The sequence below is a fragment of the Spea bombifrons genome, chromosome 6 (assembly GCF_027358695.1).
Source record: "Spea bombifrons isolate aSpeBom1 chromosome 6, aSpeBom1.2.pri, whole genome shotgun sequence".
Taxonomy (NCBI): Eukaryota; Metazoa; Chordata; class Amphibia; order Anura; family Pelobatidae; genus Spea; species Spea bombifrons.
Window position 1 is genome coordinate 39,387,880 of NC_071092.1, and position 26,535 is coordinate 39,414,414.

The following is a 26,535-nucleotide window of genomic DNA, read 5'->3' on the forward strand; positions in this document are numbered from 1 at the left end:
TAGAGGTGCTTGGAGGCTTTAGGTTGCCTTCTCTATTTTCATTTGTCGGACATTATGCCTGACATCGGCTTCTAGAGGGATGTGCGGAGGTCTCGTCACTTTAAGGGCAGAATTCTGAACAGAATCCGTTAGGAGCCAATTTTATTTTCACATAAGTCAGGAAATAAGTTATATAAAGTATTTAAAACTCTTTTGGCCGTAGAATCGATGTTTCATGACTTACTGGTTGTTCTATACCCTAAGTTACAGCGACACGGTCTCCCTTCGGACCCATATACATTATCATGCATTGCCGATAAACTTTCTTGAGGTTCCACATTTGTTTAGAGGAATGCTAAAAATTGATGTGGGAATCCAGTCGTTTTCTACCTAGACGTTCAGAAGGCCCTAATCCGATCATGGATTATTTTATTTGCCCTGGCTGGGTAGTGTGAATTCATACTCCGTGTGATTTTACACAGATGGACTGAATGAGACTTTGTAAATCAGAGGATATCCGATACACATCGGGGCACCAAGGGTGGGGAACAACATGAGATCAGTTTCCTATTTAGAGAAGAGATGAATTATTTATTTCGCAGCAGCTCAGCCTCTCTGTGTCTTATCTGTACTGGAAGTTGTGAGCTGTGGATAAAGATTACGGTGTTACTGTTCCAAAATGCACAATATTCTCTGTAAGTTTATCTTGGTGATAACAGTGTTATGGAGAGAAGCCGTGATTCAGGCACGTAAAGGTAAGCACGGATTTTATTTGTGATTTCACTCTGTTTGCATTATTACTGAAATCATAAGAATTCATCATTTTTGTATTTGAAGACAGTAAGTCTACTTGTTTTGAGTCCCTTACATGGGCTTTGGCTGCCAAAAAGGTTACATTGAAAACGTAGATGACTACCGATACTGTGAACTGTTAGTAAGGTCAACGATGTAACAAAACCTACGATAAGCTGATTGACGGCGGCCCCGTTCTCCCCACTTATACCGTTAACAATTACCTAGATGTTTTCTGATGACTCAAAGAGTACCAGCTGTCTCCAAAGAGATCCTGGACTTTACTGAAGGTCACGCTGTGAACAGGCACATTAAGGGTGTAATTTAGAAATAGGAGCTTTAATGGGGCAGTTGGACAGCCAAAATGTAACAGAACAACGAGCCCCTTCTGCAGGTCGAGCAGTGATGGTAGAGACTACCCCATATGGATTGTATTTGAGATGCCCCGACTTGAAAAAGTACCCAGTGCATGCTGGTACCACAAGTAGTCATCAAGTTCAGCGTTATGAATAGGCCAGACCTGGGGAACAAAACACAGAGTTCCTTTGGGTGAAGGGCACATGACGCATCTTGGTCAATGAGACAATTCGGGCTGTACACAGTGTACTTTGTATGTACAGCCATCTATATCACATATATTTTAATTTTATGCACCCATGTTTTTATTTAGATGTACATAGTAAGGCGCTTTCTTTTCTTCCACATGTCACTTCTTATTTTTGGGGTAAAACATCACATTTTGTTTTCTTTCTTCCTGGTGTAGGTGTGAAATGTGGTGGCGTCCTCTCTTCTTCAGCTGGTAATGTCTCCAGCCCAAACTTCCCAGGGCAGTACCCACCACACACGGAGTGCTCTTGGCTCATTGTGGTCTCTGAAGGATCCACCGTCCAGCTCACGTTCCACTTCTTCAGCCTTGAACTTCATGACTCTTGTGAATTCGACTATGTCAAGATTTACAACGGGGCATCTAGGGATGAGGGAAATCTCCTGGGCCAATTCTGTGGCACCACTTTACCTCCACAGATCACATCTTCCTGGCATGTTCTGTCTGTCCTTTTTCATTCAGACAGACATGTGGGCAGCACAGGATTTTACGCCACATATAAGAAAGGTAAGGTTGTATTTTTGAGATATAATTTTTTAAGTTGAAATAATATATCACAGTTAAGCTAGAATTCTAAGTTTATGGGGATGAATAGATTGAAAACAGGGACTCTTTGGACGCATTGTCTTGGCTAACTCATTCACAGGGAGAGATATACTAAGATCTGAAAGTTGGAAGGGTTAACTAGAAAAATCTCAGAAAGTAACAATTTGTAAGTATTTTTATTGTTTGGGTACTTAATGAAAATTTGCAAAGCTCCACTTCTCACTACAATCTGGTACCTTGCAGATATCTGTGGAGGGGTCCTTACAAGCCTTTCTGGGGCAATTACAAGTCCTGATTATCCTGACAATTACCCAAACAATGCGGAATGTCACTGGCTAATCCGAGCAGCTCCGCACTCCAGGATTCGTCTCATCTTCACGGACTTCCGGATGGAAGATAATGAGGAGTGTAACTTTGATTATGTTGCCATCTTTGATGGTCCAGGTCTAGAGGACCACCAAACCAACCATTACTGTGGGACCACAAAGCCCCCGGACACCACTTCGTCTTCCAATGAGCTGCTGGTGGTATTCAAATCAGATTTCAACATTGGAGCACAAGGCTTCAAGGCATATTTCTCATCTGGTATGGCTATCAGAGTCAAAGGGTCTTCTGTGAACACACATAGAATGTCTACAGGTCCTCAGGTGTAAATAGCTCCTAAAGAAGGCTAAGCTTTTGAAACATTGCATGTGTCAGGGGCTTTTATGGTTCTGGGTAAGAATGCAGTATTGATGGAGTCTTGTACTGAATTTGTATGTTTTTTCCCTTCCAAAGAGGTTATCACGAAATAATTTAAGATAAGCAGTGAATAGGAATATATTTCTTTATCTTTTAGAATGCATTAACTTTTCATGAAATATTATTCTGTATATATATATATATATAGAGAGAGAGAGAGAGAGAGAGAGAGAGCGCTAAAATTTGTATCTAAAGTTTTCTGTATCCAGCTTTAGACCCACACTGCCTAACTTCCAAAAAATCTCTATCTATGATAAATAAATATATATATATATATATATGTATATTAAACATATATATATATAATAGATTCTATGTATTGATTATAAATTATATCAATCCACAGAAGTACGATTATTATAATCTATGATTCTTTGGGATCTAATAGAACAGGTACCTTGCTTTTTCACAATGTCCATTGATCTTTGTGTTCACATGTAAAATAACACCGGGCAAGAGCAATAACAAGCCTTGGACGTACATTTGATTAAATACCCCATATGGATATCAGCTGTCGTGCACAATAATGTCCATGTGAAGACACTTTGAACCCCTGCACAGGACTGTCTAAACCAAAGTGCTGCTTCACAACATTAGGTTCTGGATTATAAAAGCATCATTTCTGAAGCCTTCTATGAAAAACCTGGTCTAACTATTCTTTTCTGGTCCACATTTGGTGGCCCCTCTGGCTTTCATAGTTAGTCCCGGGGTAAATGAGGCTTAGCAGTAAAGTTGCCCTTCTACACCTTTGAATTCCTACTAGCATAGAACACCTGCCTTGTCCTACAGCTGTACTTCTGTTCATGTTACGGAGTACATAAATTGATAATTCTTGGATTGTTTATCTTGGGTTGAACTCAAGCCAACTCAGCACTTAGTAAACAGAGCCCTATATGAAGAGCCAGATTAACGCTTCACGGGACCATAGAGAAGGTACCACGTTAGGGCCCTCTCTCCAAAAACATACAGGGCATTTTATCCGGCTACCCCACAAGCACCTTGGGTCCTTGACAGGTATAGCTTATGACAGGTTATGGCAGGTTATAGGTTATATGGTTATAGGTTATGACAGGTATAGCTTCTGTATTATATGTTTCTCCCCATATGATGAACTCCTAGAAAGCGAAGGATCCATGCGTTATCATAATATTGAGTGATACCCAGTTTCCAGGGTCTAGCCCTGGAGAGGGGGAAAGTGTCTAGAGTTCATGCTTTCTGTATCTCTCCCCTAGGGGAATGCCAAGAAGTATTCACAGCTGTGAAGGGTAATATAACCAGTCCACGTTATCCAGACCTGTATCCCAACAACATTCATTGTCATTGGAACATTCAGTTGCCACCAGGGTTCCGCATCAAAATCTTCTTCCATGAGATGGATCTGGAAGAGAGAAGCAGCCTGACCGATAAGTGCGACTATGACCACCTGTCTGTGTACGACGGGGATAGCGAGGGCAACAGACTGCTGGGAAGGTGGTGTGGCCATGACACCCCAACACCCCTTATATCAAGCAAGAATAAACTTCTCCTAGTACTCACAACAGACAGGGACACTGCCAGCAAGGGTTTCTCTGTATCCTACATTGGGGGTAAGTAACAGACCACTGAAAATCATGATTGTGTGTCAGTTCTACCAGTATACTATATACCGTACGCTGTGTGGTGGGGCTAATATTAGTGACCTCATCATTGTAACTACAGACTATTACATTATCATTAATGTATAAGGTGTCACCATATTCTGTAACACCGTATAATATATATTATCATATTATTAGCCATATAACCGTCCGGGTGGTGCACAGAATCCGGAGTCAATGTGATCACCCCTTGCCATATTAAGCTGTGCTACCCCCTTGCATTCACAGAGACAGGTTTAAGCTATTTTGCGCCTTTTGCAAAATCTTTAGAAAGACGAGTATCCGCAAAAAGAAGAGAATATCGTATTCCAGGAGATGTTTTCAATAGAAATGGCCGGGGAGGGCAAAGGGGCAGTTCATACGGGGTGATTCTGCCCAATTTTACGAAGCGGGACATGATGTAAATTTAAAGGGATCACTCAGCTATCATACGATTTCTGGAGGGTCCCTTTAAACAGCCGTTTACTGCGGATAGGTACATGTCCCACTCAGATCCCTGGAACCGATCCCGGTATATTAAAACCTTAGACTTACGGAAATGAAATTATTCAGATGGGTGAGAGCAACTAAATAAGGAAGTGCAAAGCAGAGGAAATGTAATTTCTAGTGATTTACAATCCGCCAGTATTGGCAGGAGTATACGGTTTCTCCGTGGCTTGCAATAATGCACATTTAGTAGTTAGGAAAAGCTCTTAATGGTTTTCTAATGTACTGGGTAGCAGAAGACATCCTCGTCTCCTATTGATTGACTATAGGAATTACAGACTCAGCTTAATCTTATTTTTATTGCAAAGTGATGTTTGGACCATGTTTAACCCTTTTGCAATGAACAGCTGTAAAGATCTTATAAGGTGCGGCTTAATTAGTAGACAATAAATAGCAAACGTGTTAAGCCCACCGTGTAGCCGCGATCTGCCGCTGGAGCATATGGAGCGATGTCGGGCAGAGGACCATTGGGCATTTGCACGGTGTGCCAAATGACCAGTCCAGGCCTGGTCATTCATGGTAACCGAAAGCACCTAGCCCATGAGAAACCTTGTTCAGGTCACCTGTATTCAAGCAGGGATATGACATGCTGGTCCGAAATGTGCTGAATGGGTGCGGATATCACCAAATCGGAAACAAGAACCCTAAGACTCTCAGATGACCGAAAATTTTTGAAAGGCACTCAATTGTGAGACTTTTTTTTAGAGCCGTTACTCTTCTAGAATTTTAACAATTTTATTATTACTACGCACACTTACCCCATCTCACGTTTACCATATGTGCCAGCTGCTTTCTTAACTGTGTAAATAATTCATTCTGATTCGATTATTTTCTCCCCCTCAGTTGTCCCAATAAATGTGACCTGCACCCGTACAGATTTCCATATCCTCGTTCCAAGCCAATCTGTGCCTCAGCTCGAGAGGAGTCACATCTACCTGGGGAACCCAAGCTGTGCCGCTCAGACATCAGGCAATAATTACAAAATCCACGCTAGATTTGATACATGCGGAACACAGCCTCAGGTAATAGCTTTCAAACAACCTGGAAAATATGGTTCTAGAGATGTGGATTCAGAAATGTCAAGAGCTGCCATAAACAGAGGTGGCATATAACAAAAATACATATAACAGATATGTCATATCTATGGCAAAATATAAGAACTTTCCAAAATTCATTGTGGTGATTTCACTCTGGATCCCCGGAGATCAAAGTGGCCACTAATAGTCTAATCATTACCCGTAACGGAGAAAGAATATGGACAACCCGTTGTTGGCTAATTGTTTTTGTCTTCTCAACGTAGCGTGAACATCCTAGCAGCCTGTCCTTTAGTATGAAATAAAACCAACCACTTCATGCATAATATTTACGGAAAGGGAATATTAAATGACCAAGTTGCCTGTCATGAAATCTAATATCTCCCCATAAACTGTGCTTTGCTCGTAGAAGCGGAATAACACCTCTGTGATTGTGAGTGTCCTCTATGTGGACTTCTCCATGGGTGCCAATGAGGATGTCCATGAGTACGAGGTGCAGTGCGAACCAAAAGGGAAGGAAGCCTCCGTGCATCTCCTGTACAGATCGGATCCATCCCGACTTAAAGGATTGCAGGAAGACCCCGCGGACCCTCAGCTTCCAGAAGCAGAATCTTCGGAGAGTAGCGACCGCGTGCAGGACAGCAGCGACGTGGTGTTCATCAGTATATGCATCTTAGCTGGAGTTCTCATGCTCATAGCAGTGGTGGGACTTGTGTTACTTTGACAAAAGACCTCTTGATTGCAGGTTGCTAATAAAGTGGTAACCGATACTACTGCATTTATAATAACTGATGACATGGTTAACCAATTGGGAAGAAACTCATCGTTCATTTAATTAATGCAAATTAAACTACAAATAGTTAACACATGCTTTAGAAAAATATAAAGGCTAATTTGCAGATTTTATTTTTTTTACGTATTTATGAGGGACTGCATCTTGTTATCTTCTAACAACACGTATTGCACTTTATTCTGTAAATTGATCCCTTGTGAGAAAAAGAATATGCAGTCATTTTGTATGGAGGGGTACGAAACATTGGCACGAGTGGGTCCATCCGGGTGGCCCACACAACACTGGGATAGGGAGCGATGTATTATGGTAGAGCCAGAAAAAAAAACGTAATTTCTAGGTTTTCTGACATTTCTGAAACATCTTACATTACATTATTGCACAATTTGGAAATGCTTAACTGGAGGAGACAAAACTATAGCAGTTGCTTTACAGATATCAACATCCGGTTTCATATAAAATGTCTGAAATATCACATTGTATGCCAGATAAAGAAAACACAAAAACATTCAAAGGTTCAGCTTCAAGCACCCATTCCCTCAGTCATGTTGCTACATGGCCCTTTGGATTTGAGGTTCTCTGCATTCAGTGCGTCGTAAAGCTGTAGAAATATGGCTTGAAGTCTCGTACTTGACTTGTGTATAAGACCGTCTCCCAGTACTTTTACAAACTGTCCTGCCAAAACATGCCTCATTTATTAAAAGTAAAAGTGGCAGCTTTACACGGCGTCTGATTGATTCCTCTTTGTGCTCAAATGTATTTTAATACGTCCATTATACGGTACCAGTGAAGTGTGTCTTATAGCACATTTCTAAGTGATGTGGGTGTTCAAGCAATTCTTTGGTCTCCATCAACATGACAGAGCATGTACTGGGATTAGTTAACTGTTATTGAACCGGCATCTTTATAACCAAATCTGATGTGCCTTTCAATTGTCATTTTGATTTTACATTCCAGGCATTAAATATATTTAAATACCACGCCATAGGTTTTCTTGACAAAGTCATGTGCTTTTCTAACATATCACATCTCTTGTGTTCTGTTAATGCAGGTTATAAATAAACGTGTTATTTCTCTCTTAATCATCAGAGGAAGGGGTAGGGGACGATTTCCGTGCGGTCTGCCCTGATTTTACAATTCTTGGCCGCTATAAGAAACTTTTTTGTGTGCAGTTCCCCATAACACCACTAGCTTAATAAAGGACTTGGGTAAAAGTAACACTCACTGTATCCTTTATGTTCTTCTTTTTTAGACATAGAATTCGCTCCTTTTTGGCAAATGTGTATTCGCATCTTCATCTATACCATTATGTACCGACACATGTGACTTTGGACTGTGATTTGTAAGACAATGGAGCTGACACCCCAGTTGGGTTATATTCCTGACTGGACGCATATCGGGACATTGATTTGTGGACATACGAAATGTTTTCTATTGTTATGGGAGGTATTTAGGGATACTATGTAATTTGTATATTCAATACAGTGTATGATGCAATAAAGATATACATTTTGATCTCTACGGAATAGAAAACATGTAGATATTTTCTATTTTTTGTACCTGCACGAGCGCTGTGACACAGAACTGATGAGTTTTACTTTCAGTATATCTATATAGTTGATGTAGGGTTATAATTATATTATTTTTTTGATAAAGGAGATACCTTGCCGAAATGTTGAAGGTTGATTATCGCACAGAGGTCTTGGCTCACTTTGCTCTTTTGGCTGCTATTTGGGTTTTTATACTGTCTATTAACATTGTTTTTTTATATTATGCTTCATATATTCGAGTGCAGATCTATTTAATTGATAATTAAGCCAATATTATTACCATTTTACGTATTTTATGATGCTAAATTAAAAACAAATAATGCAGGTAAACAATATAGAATACACAATATTAACAAGTAAAATCTTTACTCAAAAATAAAGTGTTTATTATATTAGCCTATTTTGTGAGGACCGACATATCTGTCTATCTGGGTTCTGGTACTCACCCGCCAATGAATCTCAGAGCTCAGCAAGTACAACGTGATGAAGAAGATTGGGTAGCAGCCATAAACATAACATTGAAACCAGTTCTTAAAAGACAATATTTTTTTTAAAAAAAGTACAATAATCATCATTAGCAAATTATGCATTTGCCATTTGGCTTAAAAACCTAAGATCAGCTCAAGTTCAAATGTCCTACACATAGGTGTTAAGTATTTGGTGTTCTTACGCTCATTTAATAGTTTCTTCCGTGGTGTAATTCCTAGGAATGCTCCATTCCGCCCAGAACTTGATCAACCGAAGGAAAACTGGGAATCCTCCCAAGGCAACTGCACAGTTACAGTTCTGGCAAGATGTTATATTCCGATTACAAATCATAATGCAGTTTCTGAATTTGGGGTACTGATCAGCCCCTCTGTTTGGGACACTTGTTCTTTTTTGCCATTTATGTTCCCTAAGTGGTGGTTTTGCCAATGGGTGTAAACATGTGTTATTTCTTATGACTTCGCACAAGCTCTTCGACTGGCGTAGCTCCATCCCTGACTTTTGATCGAACCTCAGGCTTGTGCTTCAGAGCAAACACAAGCGCGCGAACTGTCCTCCGATAATGCACGTTTATCAGACGGGAGCTCTGGTAAAAAACTTCACGTTCGATACATTCAACCAAGGAGTCATCTGCCTAGGGATAAAAACAGATAATGAATTGGTATAGTTGGTATACTTGGGGTATTGTAAAACACATCGGACAATTACATGCAGATATTTACCATGCAAACACTCCATGGACAATAAATACAACTATATAAAAGTTTACTTATAAAATAGAAAAAGCACCAAGTCTTTAGTAAATAGGCAAGAATTGGATCATTTACTTCCATTAATATCACGCTTGGTTTAGGTAGCATCTAGGCAATATATACACTTCAGGCAAGTGACCCCAAACTTGTGAATGGTAGCGTATATAGAATGTTTTCAGACATGAAGAACATCTGATTTTTCATTTTGCTTGTGGTAGAGTTTCTATATTACTTTTCCTGAGATAGTTCTGTTTAGTATAGTATAAAAGTGTTGCTGGTTATTGGCATAATCCGTTATTCCATTTCAGAACATACAGTACAAACCACAGACCTCCACAAGCAATGACTCGGCCAGCAGACGCCTGGCATTGAGACGTAGTTTCTCTGTTGCTGCATCACTCCTCACTTCTATGTTTGGTTTGCAGCGCTTCTCCTTTATAAATGTATCCCACTGGGTATGAACTTCTCGTGCTAGGTCTGACACCTCTCCGTCACTGTGTTTTTGGAGGTTTTCCACTGCCTCACCTGGGAATAAGCAATAGAGCCTTGAAGGCACAGTAAAAATGCACAAGTCCTAAAACTGTGAACATCTAATTTCACAACCCTGCTGTGTATTTTTTTTTTTTTGGGGGGGGGGGGCATGGGTGGCATGCCCTCCCCCAAAAAAAAATACACAGCAGGGTTGTGTTTCTTTGCTACATCATTCATTAATCATCATTGAAGCACACGAGGAGGCTGAGATGTCACTATAATGGGCTTAAAGATGTTTAGACGAGAAATATTAAAGTTCTTTTCAAAAACACATTATATATATAGTAGACTGTATACACTGTATATTTAACGCTGCAAAACTAAATTAAAAAGGCTTTTCAAGAAATGAAGAGTAGATAGAAAGACACCTGGTTTTCCATCACGCTTGTTCTAACATTTGGCATGTCTACCTTTCCCATGTCCGCTACCCCTACCAGGATACACAGGATTTGCAGTACCAATTTTTGTTGATCTGATCACTTCTTCGGATGGAATTTTCTTCTGAAGTTCTTGCAGTGTTCTCAGCAGCTTTTTACTTGTCTGATTGGGAAGCTCCAGGATACATTTCCATCTCATTATATCTTCCAGAACCACAACCCTCTTTAAAGAAACAAAATAAATTAAAGTGTCCTCTTATGCAATAGTGTAACACAAACTCATACTCCATACATCTTAGGTGTCCAGATCAGGATACCTGTGATGGGGTGGTGGTGGCAAGAACAAAAGCGTGGAGGTCGCCTGCCCACCTTTCCCAAAGAGCCATCTTGCGGCACTCAGGTTCAGAGGGTCACAATGAGACCTCGTATGAGATGCAATTAATGTCTCTGCTGCGACAGCACAGACCTCCATTGGTTTAACGGCTCACTGGGCCAGTCAGGGTAGATCAGAGGATTTCTCCAGCTGGCCCACGATCCCACAAAAACAGGACATTGGGGCACCTACCCAGGACATTTAAAACAGGTCTGAGTGATATCACTCTCGATAATTATATCAAAAGCTTCCTATACATCTCATTTCTGAACTAGTTTATTGTTACAGAATCTACTGGTGCTCTCAATAAATCTTATGTAATGAACTGAAAGTTAAAAGTGTTGATAAAGTTATGTATATTATTATATACATGTGAGATACGGATAGAGGGATCCTCTCAGTTAAAGTAAAAAATATAAATAAGTCTGCAAAACAAAAAAAAAAATGTATTCACCAAGACTGAATTTTCAATAGTTTGGCTCCGTCCCATCATGTCGCGTGTGAGATCACCATAGGACATTAAAAAAAAAAAAAAAAATATATATATATATATATATATATATATATATATGGAGTACATATTCACTAACATTACATCATCCTTGCAGACATTCCTCCATTCTTCCACATACTCCTCCATTCTTCCTCATGCTCCTCCATTCTCTCCTCTCTTATGCATATTTGTAATTATTATATTTGGGTGCATTCATAAACATTTACCACGGCATTTTTTTCCATTAGCTGATTTAATGGCCCTTTTGTAAAATTAAAAGGATTGTTTACCGGCCCCAAGTTACTCTCTTACCTTCAGGGAATACAGAGTCGCCTGCCCCGCTGCCCGCTTCTCTTTACACGGAATTTTACCCCCTGGTTCCTGAAGCTTTGGGTTCCGTATAACGAACTTATCCATTTCCCTGCGCTGTATAAATGCGGAGCCTGCAAAGCGTTTCCGTATTGAGGTACAGCGTATCGTTACAGGAGAGAAACCTAACCGAGCACGGGACCGGCGCGCCGTGATGACGTAGCCAAACTCCTGACGTTCTAAGCACAGCTGTTTTGGTAACACGCGCTTGGAGAAGGCAATAAGCCCCGCCCCCGGGCATTGCGGAAGTAGTTGAGAGTAGGAAGATGGCGCTCGTACGGGCTCTTTTGATTGTGACGGTGTGTGTTTATGCGAGCGCCGGGTCCTTGGAGTCCGCTCTGGGGGACAGTGCTTCATGTCATGGAGTTTGCGAAGGGACATACCCTCTGCACACATACCCTGAGGTGAGCCGTTAGCTGCCCTGAGTAGGCCTTAGGCCCACCCCTTCGGGTGCTATTTATGTTTTCCTTGTCAACACAATGTTCCCACAGAGTGCTGTGTACCAAACGAATTAATCCGCAATTCGTCTAATTGTATCAGTTAATTGACAGTTTGGAAGTTTAAATATAAACTTTAAGGGTTAAATTCACATTTGCTCATAATGATTCTGTAGAGCATCATATCATATATTATATCAACATCAATTGTAATATTTATTACATGGCTTGATGCCTCCTAGGCCCAAATAGACATGGCCGGTACATGTTTCACTATTTTATATAGGTCTCAGGGACGTATCCCTTCCCAGCTCCTAAATAGCTCTCGCCTATATGCACAACATTCAATATGAACGTATAGAAACACTCCTGTCTGTCTCTACTCTGACATTCAGTTATAGGCAGAAGGCTAGTGAATGTAAGCCGCGTGCGCGGTCTGTCTCTACGCTTATCTGAGATTATCTTCCAGGTCAAATCCAAGATAATATGGATAGTTTGCCCTCTAGAAGGGATCTTGTCTCTCTCTTTTATTTAAATGCGGGTTTTTTTATTGCTGTTCTTCTTTACATATGTCCGCTTGTCACTCATTACTCCGTGACATCTAGATTGACAGCCTTGATTTATATTTTCTAATCGTTTCCGTTCATCGCTTTGTGTGATGCTGATCTGGAATGTAATATTCTGCGCTCTCGTTGCAGGAGGAGGAACTTTTTGCCTGTCACAGGGGCTGTCGGCTCTTTACAATCTGTCAGTTTGTGGAGGATGGCGTTGACTTGAATAAAACGAGAACGGAGTGTGAATCAGGTGATCGTGTCACACTCATCACATACAGAAAACATATTCAACGCTAGATACCCTCCCAGTGCTTTGATGTATATTCGAGCTCCATGATAAGTTAAATGATCCATAGTATACAGTTATCCTTAGCTGTGCGGAATTATTCCCTTAGTATAGTTACAAGCCATCTCTTTTAAAACGCCTGTATCTTCCAGCATTGTGAATCCACGTAATACGATGTTTATACATAATATAGATTAAATGGAGCAGAAAGCAACTTTCTTACAATGAAACAAATGCTCCGATATTTGTAAATATATTTAGCACCCCAAGAAGCCCTCCGTATAATCTGGGAACTGTTTCAGAACTTCCTTACTTTGCAACCTGATACCCAGACAGTGCTGGTAGAGAGATATAGTTCATTGTTTATTGAATACCGTGCCTTTTTAATTTCAATTAATTGATCTCTTTGTGTAATTTTAATATCAGTGATAAATTTGGCTTTAAACAAAGGTAGATGAAATATAGGAGCCAGGCAATTGGGGTTCCTAAAAATTGCCGCTGGTGCCTTATATTTAACATCGACCTCTATAGGTTCCTGTTTTTCTTCCTTTTCCCCTCTATCTGGCTCCACATTCGTTTGTTCAGCTGTGGCTTTAAACTTCCTAATCCTTTGGATACGTATACAGTCAGTGTAAAGCCGACAGGAGGCATTGCTGTAGCAGACTCTACCAATGGTATTTAAACCTGTCCATTATGAATGTTACGTGACTAGAGCCTCCCTTTTTCTTATTGTTCAAAATAAACATCGTACCTTAGTGATTTACGTAAGGTAAGGCTTTGTGTGTTTAAAGATTGATAAGCAAACAGTGCTAAGATAGTTATCTGAGTAACATTGGAAGCTATAAAACAATGGCTTCTGTTCTGTTCCTGCAGCTTGCATGGAAGCCTATCCTCAATCCAATGAGCAGTATGCCTGCAACCTGGGCTGCCAAAGCCAGATGCCTTTTGCAGAGAAGAAACAGAAAGAGGTAAGTTTGTTGGCCAATATAAGGTGATATTCTGATCTCTGGAACAGGTTTTGCTTTTCTCAGGCATATTATAAAGGGAAGAACAAGCAGCAACTTCCCATATTTTGCAGCACTCATTGTTATTTCGTTATAAAGCACTGAATTCTTTAATAATCCCTTTGCAGCTGTCCGATATGATGCCTCGCATTCATCTACTCTTCCCGTTGACTCTGGTGAGAGCCTTCTGGAGCGACATGGTGGATTCTGCACAAGACTTTGTCACGTCCTCCTGGACCTTCTACGTGCAGGCGGATAGCGGGCAGATTGTTGTAATCCAGGTATTGTTTATCGGGGTGGGATATTTTGTGTCGTTCTATAAATAGAGTGGCTCTGTAACAAGCTTTGCCTGTGTTGCACTAGTTAGATGGTAACATCTAAAAATATATATATATATTTTTTATATATTTAAATATTTATTGGAGTCTGTGTGAGGTTTTTTTTTTTTAAGTAAATCTCAGTTTATTAAGCACCAATAAAAAACAGACTGTGGTGTACTTGTACAAGCAGGACACAATGTAAACAATACAAGTTGTGTAAAGATTATATAGCACAGTGCTAAAAATATTTTTTAATCTGTTAAACAAGCTTGCGAGCCGGGCTCTCTCCACCTAATGTATCGGTTTGTCTTAGTCTGTCAATTCTTGTCTTTTCATACCCCTTGAATATATGTATTCTATAAAGCGCTGCATAAATGTGGGCGCTATATAAATAAAAGATAATAATAATAAATTGAAGTGAATGTATGCATCCAATCAATAGTTAGTGGCACCCAAGGAACTTGATTCTCAAATATACATTTAAATTTGTGTCTCAAAACTATGTTCTCTGCTGTAGTAATTGTTAGCAGATGCATGTAGCCTGTGGACGTTCGGCTCTCTTTTAGGGATTGTTCCAATCTTTTCCTGCTTTTCCTAGCTAGAACTGTAAATACCACTTTCTCTGACATAACATATATTTCACATAAATCAAACATGTGTTCTCTATTTGGTTCTTTCAGTCTCCGCCTGAAGTTCAGCACATCCCACAACTGCAGCCAGGAAGCCCACCATTGACTGACATTATGATGGATAAATCACCATGTAAGATTTGTTATTTTACCCCTATTACAGTGATGTTATAGAAAAAATTAATGTTCATACGGATGCAGAAATACTACTGTAAACACACTCTTATGCTATTATTATTATTTTTTTTTTAATGTACTTTTTTCTTCTGTTCCCTCATTTTGTATTTTAAGACCCATGGTTGCACTGATTAAGATAGCATTACAGTACGATGGCTAGGCCTGGAGCTCTAATAAGTTTAAAAAAAAAAAAAAAGTTATTTTAATGCCTGTATTAATTATCTGTATCTTTTTTTAATGGTACTTTTAAGCAACATGCTATATGCTTTATAATATATGTGGGAGGAAAAATAAGTTAAGCAGCACCTCTCCTAAAGCACATTTCATAAACACAGGTGTTCATTTGAGTCTTCAATTTCTGACACATTTTTTTGTAATTTTGGTGCTTGAAAGCTGTTTTTCACCATATCTAGTTAATTTTACAATTGTTAATCCTGTCCTTCTTGTTCATGGCCCTGATAAAAGTGGTAATAGACTGGGGTGGGGGAGACTTGGTCTTGTTTCAGTGCATGCTTCTTCTGAAACCTCTTTGTGTTTAACCCCTTCCTTCAGTACCTTGCCCGCAGGTGTAAACATTGTTCTTTTGACTTTGCAGCTGACCTTACACCAGATGGAGAAGGTCCTTGGAGCCACAGAGCAGGTTTTCTGGAGTTGGAGAGCAATGATGGCCTCATGAAATGCTTTTCTTTGTATGTCTGTGTGATAAAGACTGAACGTTTTTGTGTGTAAATATGCAATGCAATCAGGACTTTATTGATGACATGAAACTTTATCAAATTAATCCAGGGCTTTTTTTCTTAAATGAATACTACCATCATTCATAATTGAAGCGGGGGAGACACATATTTTCTGCACTTTAGCAATTACAGCCATTATGGGGACCTGTTCCGTCCAATCACATCCATGCACTACTTACACCCGAATTATTGTTGCTTACCACTTTTTTTTCCATTTCTTGTCTGCTCAGGAATTCAAACTGGCTTCTCACTGCCTCCCTGATACTTTCCGTCCTCGTGTTGCTTTGGATTTGTTGTGCGACGGTAGCTACAGCAGCTGATCAGTACATCCCTAATGAGGTAAGCGCGTCAGAAATGTGGTGATTTGGTTTTGATGAAAGGGTTGAAACAGCCCCTTTTCCATTGCAGCTTGAACAGAGTTACCAAGTGACGGCTGCATCCCTCTATCATTTGTTTGGTGGGCAAATGCACAGTATAGGGAGTTCTCATTGGCACATAAACATTTAGATTTTTATTAAAATAAAATGCGTGTGTGTGTATATATATATAAATATATATATATATTAAAAACCAATTACTAGTGCTAGTAAATCTGCAAATACATAGATTAAACTATGTATTTTTTGGCCAAAAGCACACAAGCTCACCTGCCATGTTGACACATGAGAGTCCGTATCTGTGATAAGAAATGGGGAAGACTTTATTTGCAGGATGCCCAGACTACATTGAGGGGAATTGGGACACATAGTGTGCCTTGGCATGGCAGATGAGCAGGTGTGCCAACATTAAGCACTAAGGTCCCATGCAGGTTTGAGAGCTGGTAACTTTTTTTCTTCTTTGACTGCTGTACCACTGTTACCTGCTTTCTGTGTCTTGTAGAAACTGAGTATCTATGGTGATCTGGAATACATCAATGAACATAAGCTTTGCAAATACTCGCCGGCATCTATTGTGGTTCTCCGAGGAAAACCTGAGGAAAATGAAGAAGCGGGACCATTACCAGCCAAAGTAGATCTGTCACATTCATCCATATAAGTCAGGGAAATGGCAGCCTTTTTTTCCCCCCTCTTGTCTTTAACGTCTTAAATTCTGAGGAGAGTCTGGATTTTCCTCTGTAAAGAAATAAAAAAGGAGCTGAAGATCACACCGTACTCTGAGAATCGAAGTCCCTTGGACAGTGTAAACGTCTAGTCTTAGTCCGTTTGTTCTGGTGTGGCTGTGGTTCGGATGATGCTGTGATTGTCTTTTGAGGTTAGAGATAATTATTTTCTATTATGGGTGCTTGAAATGTTTACCCTAATCTTAGGCGTTCCCGGAAACTTCTTCCAGAACTGGATTGATCGGTAGTGTCCGTGCCGTGAGTCTGATTGTTACAAAGCCTAACATGCTGCAGGTTAATATGACTGCCTGCGGTTTGTATTGCTTTTAGTTTTTATCTCGGTGATGGGGCTAAGGCCAACTATTGGTGATGCACTTGAAGCAGAATAGCGTACAGTAGTTAAACAAATTAATCATATACATTGTACAAGTGTTTTGTTTTTTGGTTATTAAATAAATCTTTAATTACATTTAAATTCTGCTTCTTTTGCTGGCAAACTTGCACAGATGCTTTGCTTCTGTAGGCTTTTTTTTGACAAACATTTTAATGTATTAAAAGCAAATCATTTAAGCCTGCTACTGTAGTATTCATTTTTCGTTGGGTGAGAAGTATATACCGTATGTGGGTGCAATATTTTTTTTTCATTTTCATCAGATTAAGCCCCTGTACGATTTATAATATCATTTTTGATAAAACGACAAGTTTTTATGGTAGAACATCATATTTCTGGCTGGTAAACATAAGTAATTTTAGTGGACAATAGAGGTGTAAGAGCGTTAATGTTTAGAAGATTACTGATGTTTAATTCCACAGATACACTTTAATAAAATGTTACTTATCAAAAATGTTTTTTTTGTGTCCTGGATTTTTTTGGGAGATTCACAATTTACAAGAATTGCATACTGTGAACAAAAATCTGTGCATCAAACCCGGATCTATATAGACACAAGTATGTGTGCGTGTGTGCAAGGTCAGTGCTGAACATTCAAATCCTAGTGATTAATATAAAAAGTCAGCAATTACTTTTCTGTGTTATAAGGCAAAAACATATATGTGCATTAGTTTTGGGCTATTCCATTGTATGGTGCAGACAAGTAGGGGTACAAGACTCAACTGTGGCCATAAAGTGCTGCCGTATCCTCACTTAATGGTACGGTTACCAGAATTTATATATACAAAAAAATAACCTTGTATTAGACATCTTCTTGTTCTAAGGGTCTGTATGGTTATTACCAGTAGCCTATTCTGGCCTGGGGGGGGGCTAGGCTCCCTGTGGCACTGCTGCTCAATTAGCTTGTTTAAAGGCAGGTCACTGATCTACCCAACCAGCCAGCGTGCTGGAGTATGGTTTAGACATGGGGAGCGCCGGAAGGTTAATATGCCCCTGATTTATTATTATTTATTGATTTATATAGCGCCATCAAGTTCCATAGCGCTGTACAATGGGTGGACAGGATATAACGAGTAGTATGAAACATAACAATTTGATAACAGGTGAAGAGGCCCTGCTCAAACGAGCTTACATCCTACTCATTGATTGCTCCAATTACGGTACTTAACCCCTTAACGTCCATTGCCGGGTCAGGCACGTCATGCAAAACGGTCACTTAACGACCTATGACGTACCTGACACGTCATGAGACTTAAACAAGCTTAGAAAGTGATCAACGATCACTTTCTAAGCTTAAACGGTGTTGCTGTAATGCCTCGATGTCGAGGCATTCAGCAACACCGAGATCGGCATGATGGGCCATGTCTGGCCCCTCCCCGGGGCGTCAACAGCCGCCATACATTGTATGGTGGCGGACGCCCGTTTTAAAAGCGTTTAGGAGGCGATCAACGATCACCTCCTAAACGTCAATGGTGTCGCTGGAATGCCTCGTTCAGGAGGCATCCAGCGACACCAAACACTTACCTCTGGGTGGGCTGTGACCGCTCCGGAGAGCGGTCGCAGCCGCAGCTGCACGTTGTCTTCGCCATCCGCAAGATGGCGGCGGCCCGGGAAAAAGAATTATAAAGTTTTAAAAGTTGGCTAGACGGTCTCCAGACCCTCTAGTGAACTCTGGCTCCACTTGCAGGTTGAATACAGGTACTGCATTCAACCATACAAGTCAATGGAGCCCAGCTTTCTAATCACTATGTGATTAGGAAAATATTAAAAAAAAAAAAAAAAAAAAAAGAAAAAGCTTAAAAAAAACATGGTAACATTTAAAAATTATTATGCTTTAGAGGAACTATCCAGTTCCAGCAAAATGTAAAAAAAAAGTCCAAAAAGAGTAAAATAAATAAAATAAAAAAATAAAGTTTATTATTATGAGCAAGTGCTAAAATTAGCACTGACATGGAAAAATTTAAATAAAAGCATTTCAAATACCCAAGGGGTGTCTAATTTAAAAAAATGAATGGTTTGATGGGGTAAATTGGAGTGGCCGGGCTCAAAGATAGGGCATAGGCACAGACTGACCGAAATGGGGGGAAAAAAAAGCGCACTTACAAAATGTGGCATTTTAACCCCAAACACCAGACAAACCCATACATGTGGGGTATGACTGAACTCGGGAGATGTTCCTGAATACATATTAGGGTGTTGTTTGATAGTGACGTATACCTGGAGCTATAAATTTATACCCAAAGTATAATTTGTGTGAAAAAAATACAAAACAAAATACTACCACAAAGTGTGGCAAAGGCTGGTGGTAGAATCTGATGCATGGAAAGGGTTAAATACTACCATTTTAAGTACCTTGGGGTGTCTAGTTTTCAAAAATATATGGTTTTATGAGGTAAATTGTAGTGGCCAGGCTCAAAGATAGGGCATAGGCACAGACTGACCAAAATAGGGGAAAAAAAGCGCACTTCCCAAATGTGGCCTTTTAACCCCAAACAGCAGTCAAACCCATGCATGGGTGGTATCACTGTACTCGAGAGATGTTGTTGAACACATATTAGGGTGTTGTTTGATAGTGACGTATACCTGGAGCTATAAATGTATACCCAAAGTACAATTTGTGTAAAAAAAAATACCAAAAAAATACTAACACAAAGTGTGGCAAAGGCTGGTGGTAGAATCTCATGCATGGAAAGGGTTAAAATACTAGCATTTGAAATACCTCGGGGTGTCTAGTTTTCAAAAATATATGGTTTGATGGGGTAAATTGAATTAGCCGGCTTCAAAGATGGTCCTATTAGGACATGGGGGCAGAATGACCAGATGTAAAAGTTCCAAGTTAAAAAATGTGCACTTCCTAAATGTGGCGTTTTACCTCCCAAACAACCCAACAAACCCATGCATGAGGGGTATGACTGTACTCGGGAGATGTTGCTGAACACATATTGGGGTGTTGTTTGAAAGTGATGTATACCAGGAGCTGTATATCCATACCTGAAGAGCAATTTTAGCGATAAAAAAACACAAAATAAATTACTACCACAAAGTTTGACAAAGGCTGATGGTAGAATTAGTGCATGGAAAGAGTTAAAATTGTAGCATTTGGAATACCTTGGGGTGTCTAGTTTTCAAAAATATATGACTTGATGGGGTAAAATGCATTGGCCGGCTTCAAAGATACCCGAAATGGTACATGGGGGGAAGAATTACCAGATTTGGAAAAAATGGTTTTGAAATAGCAAAATGCTACTTGTACTTAATGCTCCATAACGTGCAGAAAAAAGCAAAAAAACATAAAAACATTGGGTATTTCTAAACTCAGGACAAATAGTAGAATATATTTAGTAGGTTTTTTCATTAGCTTTTTTGGATGAGTAAAAGATTTTTGGGGTAAAAGTCAGAAAATGTGTTTTTTTTTTACATTTTTCATCATATTTTATTATTTTTTTTATGGGAAATTAGATAATATGATTAAAACAATGGTATCTGAAGAAAGCCCTTCTTGTGCTGAAAAAAACAACATATAATTTGTGTGGGTTCACTAAATGAGTGAAGAGAAAATTACATCTAAACACGAACACCGCAAAAGTGTTAAAACAGCCTTGGTCCCAATGGTACAAAAGGTAAAACACAGCCTGGTCCTTAAGGGGTTAAATTACAAACAAAAAAAAATGTTTCAATAAATGAATTTAGCGATGTTTAACCGTGTGTTACAAAGATTCAACATGAAATTCCACAATATACCTTTTAGGGAAAATTGGCTATAGTTTTATAGGGGAAGTCCAAAAACAAATATTTTCTTTGAGCATTAAATGCTGTTCTGTAATGAATTATCTAGATTAGCATTGAAGAAAACTGCTCAATTGTTCCAGCAAACGTCTTTTATCTACAGGCCTGGACTTTTCCCTGCTCAAGCAACGCTCAATGTCAGATAACCATTCAGTCTGCGTGTTTTTCCTGATGTAAAGACTCAAACCTTACTCTAGTCATTGATCTTAGATGTAGGATAGCTTTATGCCTCTCTCATGCATGTTTCCTCACTGTGTTACCCTCTACCACTTCTGCTGAGAGGCTGTTGAAAGCCTTCTGTGCAAAACTACCTAGATAACTCATCCAGAGATAATAAAAGAAAGAAAATAATTTATCGAAATTGCCTGGATTAGTTTTAGGACATATAGTAGGGTGAAGTGGTTATACAGAATGTGGGAAAAAGAAGTGCATTTGATGAACTATTTCCTTGATAAAATGCCCCTAGATTTCATTGATTTAGTAAATTTAACATTTTTATTCACGGGCTAGTCCTGCTTTACTATTAATTAGATTGCAGGTTTAGTTTTTAGTGAAATAGACACAACAGGCAGACTTGGAATACATAATTAGATCGCGGCGATACATTGTCCAAGCAGGTGACTAATTGTGTAAATGCCGGCGTCCCGTCCCCAGCTAGTAATTCTCTTCAGTGTTTCTTCGGTTTCCAGGTAACCTGAAGCGTAACTCTTGGTTCTTTATGTACACCTCCAGCAGGTATTCACCCAAAGAAGTGCTCAAAGGCAGAATATAACTTGATTTTGACTCTCAGAAAGCTGCTCTAAGGCTTATACCGGAAGATGAACCGAACCTATCCCAAGGTGAGACGCCATCGTGATATTTACAATATTAGTAGGCTGGATGTATAGCGGTATGCCTAAAGACCATCGAAATGTACAGATATTAATGTGTGACGTGGATTTGATAAGGACCATTGCTCAGTGACTATAATTCCCTTCCACACACATGCACCGTCTTTGACTGAGTGTGATGGGAGTTTAACAAGGAGGGCTTACACCTAGTACTGTGGTTGAAACCACATAAAAGTTTAGAGAAATACAGAGGTTTCGAGTAGGGTGATCAGACTCCCTCTCTTCTTTCCCCTCCAATGCTGTCATGCATGTGCTTTACGTAAGGAGACATCTCGTGAGTATGTATTTTTATTTATTGAGCGCTAATAGATTTACTTGTAGTCTATATGAATATATTAGCAAAGGAAGCTTACAGCCTTAAGGAGTAGTTGGGAGAGTGCAGACGCAGAGATAAGATCAGGGGTGGAATTAAGTGCAATTTACAGGAGTTCTGATAATATTATAAATCATAATATGTAAGTTTCTGTATTACTACTATGAAAAGCTGTTCTTTCAGCTTGCCTATATCGCACAATACATAATACAGTGTATTCACTAAAGAGCTAACCCTGTCAAGTTTCTCCAGCAAACGGGTGGACATCATCCTTATTAATGTATAGTTCAATCCAAGGACCTACGGGGTATAAGAATTGGCCCTGGCACTTTAAGGACAGCGCCGATAAATGATGTACATGCAGATGCTTGCTAGATACATGCAGCCGCACACTGCACTCTACCTACGCTCTGATCTTCTAAAGGTTCTTCAGTTTAGTTTGGAGCTATAACTAGCGACGGTGGTTTTTCAAGATCAAAGAAACTCAAAAAGCTTTTGTTGTTGAAACTGACAGTTTTGCCCGAGGCCAGGTTTTGGAAATGCACATTTATGCTAACAACTTGAGTAACAACAAGCAAATCTTCAGAGTTCCCACTCACTGCACGGTCATGAATGTTCTCTGAGAGTTAAAACCACCTCTTAAATCAGAGCAATCCATAACGGCGGTCTCGATTCGAGCTATGCTATAGCATGCGACGCTGGCCTCCTGGGCCAGAGCTTCTATGTCCCACACTATAAGGGACTGAAGCCTTTACAGGAAGATGGCAGCCAAAGGGACCATCTACCCCACCAAAAAGCCCAATCTGTCAGTATCCAGATCCACAGTCATGTGCACACCACATGCGCAAATAAAAATATGCAATTCACGAGTACATAAAATAAAATGAATCATAGGTCCCAGCTATGTTGACGGTGTTATAAAAATTGTCTTCCACCCACCAGCCAAAAGGCTTAGATAGGTAAAAAAAGAAAATAGGTAACAGCCTATTAGCCTGTCCTACAGTGAGTCCCTGCATGAGTCCCCTTCAGGAATCTCCTGTGGAATGGTGAGTCCAGACGTGGACCTCCTTGCTCTCTCGTATCTACAGGGATACCGGCCAGACTCTGCTGGTGATGCCCATGAAGGCTGAAAGCTTCTTGGTCTTTTGGCTAAGATCAAGCGAGTACCTGCGAGAAATTGCTTCAAAGCTTCAAGGTTTTCTGGAGCTTCCTGAGCATAGTCCAGGCCAAGGTCACAGATCAAACCCTCAGCCAGGGAGTGCATGAACGGGTGGCATATTCCTACAGAGAGCGTGCACAAAAAGTGCCACACACAGCCCCAGCTATAGATCCCACCACCAGGGCTGTAGTGCACTTATCAACCCAATCAGTGACGTTTAAAATACCCCCATACAACCAGATCACACGATGAGTGCCCCGGCAGACCAAACCGGCCTAAGGCCAGAGGACCAAGCTTCCACTACCTCACAGCTACCCACGTGAGCCCATTAGTACTTGTCTGGTTCAGGTACTGGGCTTTTGGGACAATCCACCGCCTAGAAAAAGGCCGGTAAAGTTATGGGGCTCCAATCCGGTCCCCGGGGAAGATCCAATATTACCCTTTAATCCTTTTAGAGTGAAGAAGAAGAGTTTGGTTTACCCTAAGCCCTCAAAATACAGCATCCCCAAAAGCAGTGAAAATCTGCTTTATTTGAATTTAAAACCAGGAGTCACAGAAAAAAACAACACATTTTGCACATTAATTCTTAGGTCTTCTCTGGTCTTTACGCATACACTGGGTGGCACTTCTTCCTGCCTCCACCACGAGCACGGGAAAACCACATACACCCAGACACGTCAATCTATCAATCACGTGTCATTTATCTATGTAACAATATTCCATTTTTCCTTCAGGGGAGAAACTTTGATAATAATTCATTCGGTTCTACGGAAACAATGCTTGAAAAAGAGGAAAAAGGTAATTTAAATTCTCAGACTGAATAGAACGGCATGAGACACGTTATATGTGATTGATACAATTAGGTGAGCTGTTTAAATTCAGCATTCATATAAATATTATATATAGATACAGTATATCTATAGATGACATTGGGATGGGTTTCATTTGGGGAGGATTGTGCCTAAATTACCATTCTTTCTGTTTTGATTTGAGATTGCTGTCACGGCTGCACCAGAAAATGCGTGTGCATTACAGCGCTAGTTCTGTTCATGCTGATAATTATTGCTGTTGCGATTGCGTTGGCCACCGTCTTCGCCCTTCCTGCACGCACTCCAGGTAATATTCTTCCAAATTGGAAATGGTGGTTGATTATCCGTGTTTCCTCCTCAGCAGATAAGGCGAAACATTTGGATCTGTCGCCGGTGCTTTTGCTGGTTGGCTTATATCGCAAGTAAATTACGAAATATGTTTCTGGTCTTCATCCTCAGAGAGCCGATTATGCACGACGGCAGACAACCTCACTGGGTATCTGTGTGACGATAGAATTACCTGCTTGTTGCCTTCACAAGTCTGTAATTCTGCAAATGACTGCGGCAATGGAGAGGACGAAGCTGCCTCATTATGCAGTAAGTACGTTTCCAATCATTGAAGTTATTGTAATGCAGTCTAATGACATATTTTATAGTTCTGCTGTACGTTGTTGCATTATGATGAAAAAGTCAAAAAGAATTCAGGAGCGAGTTCGGATGTGGACTGGTCCAGTCACCGTGGTGGGAGTTCAATGGGGTCACGTAACACAGCGTTACATGACCCTGCAAATCGATGGATTACCAATGGGGTAAAAGAGGCAATAGCCTCAGGACCCCTGGTGTCAGACACTCCTGTTGCTACTAGCGTGCTGCAGTGTCATCTATGAATTTGCCTGCACCGCAGATCAGGAGTAGAGTTGTGCTGGGTGAGGGCCCAGAAGTGGGTCCAATAGGTGCAGGGGCCCCTCTCATGCAGTAAGAATATTTGCAGCGAGACAGACCCCATTTCAACCAGTTAAATCAAACACATCCAGTGATCTACTTTAATCACCACAGACAGCAAATGGTGTTTGGTGGTGCTATTGGGCTGATATTACAAGGAATGCAGAAGGTCGGTTTGGTTTCAAATACGTTACTCTTACTTTGCTCTTGTTCTGTTTCCCCAGGTAACCTCCCTGACAGCCTGCCTGGAAACCTATTCTTTCGCTGTGGTAACCCATCAATCTGGATCTACAGCAACTTCAAGTGCAACGGGATTAATAACTGCGGAGACTGTTCAGACGAATCTGCGGCATGTGAGTGTCTGAAAAGTTTGGGCCAATACGGTGACCAAACAACCTCCCGGGCGGTGTTTTTTGTCCCACTACAGAACTTAATGCTAAACCAAACAAAATACACCCAACCTGATTGGATGGCAGGTTTCACCTGTGGATGCAATAATAAAACTTTTTATTAAAGTAAAAAAATAAAAAGTTTAATGGTTAAACTTTTATAACTTGCTCTGCTTCTCAGAATGTATCCATTTGTTTTCCTGTTGTGGGAGGATAGTCAGAAAAGGGACCAGGGATGGATTTTACACACATCAGGCATTTATTTAGAGTATCGTATTTGATCATTGGTGCAGGATACATGTTAGATAAGCTTACAAAGTACAAAAATAGATCCTAATTACTGTTTTCCATTCACCCATCAGTGGCGTCCTGCCCTTCTTGCGGGTCAGGCTGGTGGAACTGCAACCCGGTCCTCTTCCAGTACTGCAACTGCGTCCCTCGCAGCCTGTGTCAGAACGGAGCCCAAGACTGTTCAGACTGGTCTGACGAATACGTGTGCATCAAATAACAAGAGCCTTATGTACCGTATGGACGAATTTATGTGTGTGTAAGCCTTGTATTTCGCCGGGAAGAATGTGCTCTAATACATGAAGTTAAACCTTTAAGGCACAAAACATTTTGATAATTTCATTCAAAATCTGCATTGTAACATAAAAGAAAATATTATATTATAAGGGAGACCAGTGCTGTGGAATTGCTGTATTTTCATAATAGCTTGAACAGGTCTGTCCTCGGCAAGGTACTGCAGCTGACTTTTCAAAATCACAGGAAAACTAGCCGGGCGGCAATTTCCTCCAATTTACACGCTATAGCCCAATTACCAAATTCCTCCAATCCATGGATAACCTTCTAGCTCACCGGATGGCATCCTGAACTTAAAGCAAATCTATCGCTTTTACCATAATCTACATTTTACAATTCTATACACTAAATCAATCTATATATTAAAGTTTATATGACAATAGATTTGTATTACAAAGGTAAAAGTACCTTAAATTCATTTCCTAAAGATGTGTATGATTATACATCCCCATGATGTTCTTTTCTCTGCCATTGTTATGTTTCTGATCGCT

At 40.1% G+C, this 26,535-nt stretch overlaps 4 protein-coding genes across 4 annotated transcripts; 3 read left to right on the forward strand and 1 right to left on the reverse strand.

Annotated features, from left to right (window-relative positions):
• The first annotated feature begins 658 nt into the window (after positions 1-658).
• On the forward strand, positions 659-6,850 carry CDCP2 (CUB domain containing protein 2). Its single transcript, XM_053470325.1, has 6 exons — positions 659-734; positions 1,535-1,882; positions 2,165-2,506; positions 3,895-4,248; positions 5,629-5,807; positions 6,229-6,850. Exons 1-6 carry the CDS (start codon positions 659-661, stop codon positions 6,541-6,543), a joined length of 1,614 nt encoding a protein of 537 aa, XP_053326300.1. The 3' UTR covers positions 6,544-6,850.
• A 2,178-nt stretch (positions 6,851-9,028) lies between these two features.
• Positions 9,029-11,622, reverse strand: TCEANC2 (transcription elongation factor A N-terminal and central domain containing 2). The gene is made up of 4 exons (XM_053469260.1): positions 11,484-11,622; positions 10,387-10,528; positions 9,729-9,922; positions 9,029-9,279 (listed from the first exon to the last, which is right to left on the reverse strand). The coding sequence occupies exons 1-4, from the start codon at positions 11,586-11,588 to the stop codon at positions 9,091-9,093; spliced, it is 630 nt and encodes a 209-aa protein (XP_053325235.1). The 5' UTR covers positions 11,589-11,622; the 3' UTR covers positions 9,029-9,090.
• A 158-nt stretch (positions 11,623-11,780) lies between these two features.
• On the forward strand, positions 11,781-17,628 carry TMEM59 (transmembrane protein 59). The gene is made up of 8 exons (XM_053469463.1): positions 11,781-11,944; positions 12,676-12,781; positions 13,691-13,785; positions 13,950-14,102; positions 14,822-14,903; positions 15,543-15,636; positions 15,915-16,023; positions 16,564-17,628. Exons 1-8 carry the CDS (start codon positions 11,807-11,809, stop codon positions 16,717-16,719), a joined length of 933 nt encoding a protein of 310 aa, XP_053325438.1. The 5' UTR covers positions 11,781-11,806; the 3' UTR covers positions 16,720-17,628.
• Positions 17,629-21,699: 4,071 nt separating this feature from the next.
• Positions 21,700-26,195, forward strand: LDLRAD1 (low density lipoprotein receptor class A domain containing 1). The gene is made up of 6 exons (XM_053470013.1): positions 21,700-21,799; positions 24,057-24,120; positions 24,316-24,438; positions 24,591-24,728; positions 25,298-25,426; positions 25,825-26,195. The coding sequence occupies exons 1-6, from the start codon at positions 21,779-21,781 to the stop codon at positions 25,968-25,970; spliced, it is 621 nt and encodes a 206-aa protein (XP_053325988.1). The 5' UTR covers positions 21,700-21,778; the 3' UTR covers positions 25,971-26,195.
• Positions 26,196-26,535: the final 340 nt, after the last annotated feature.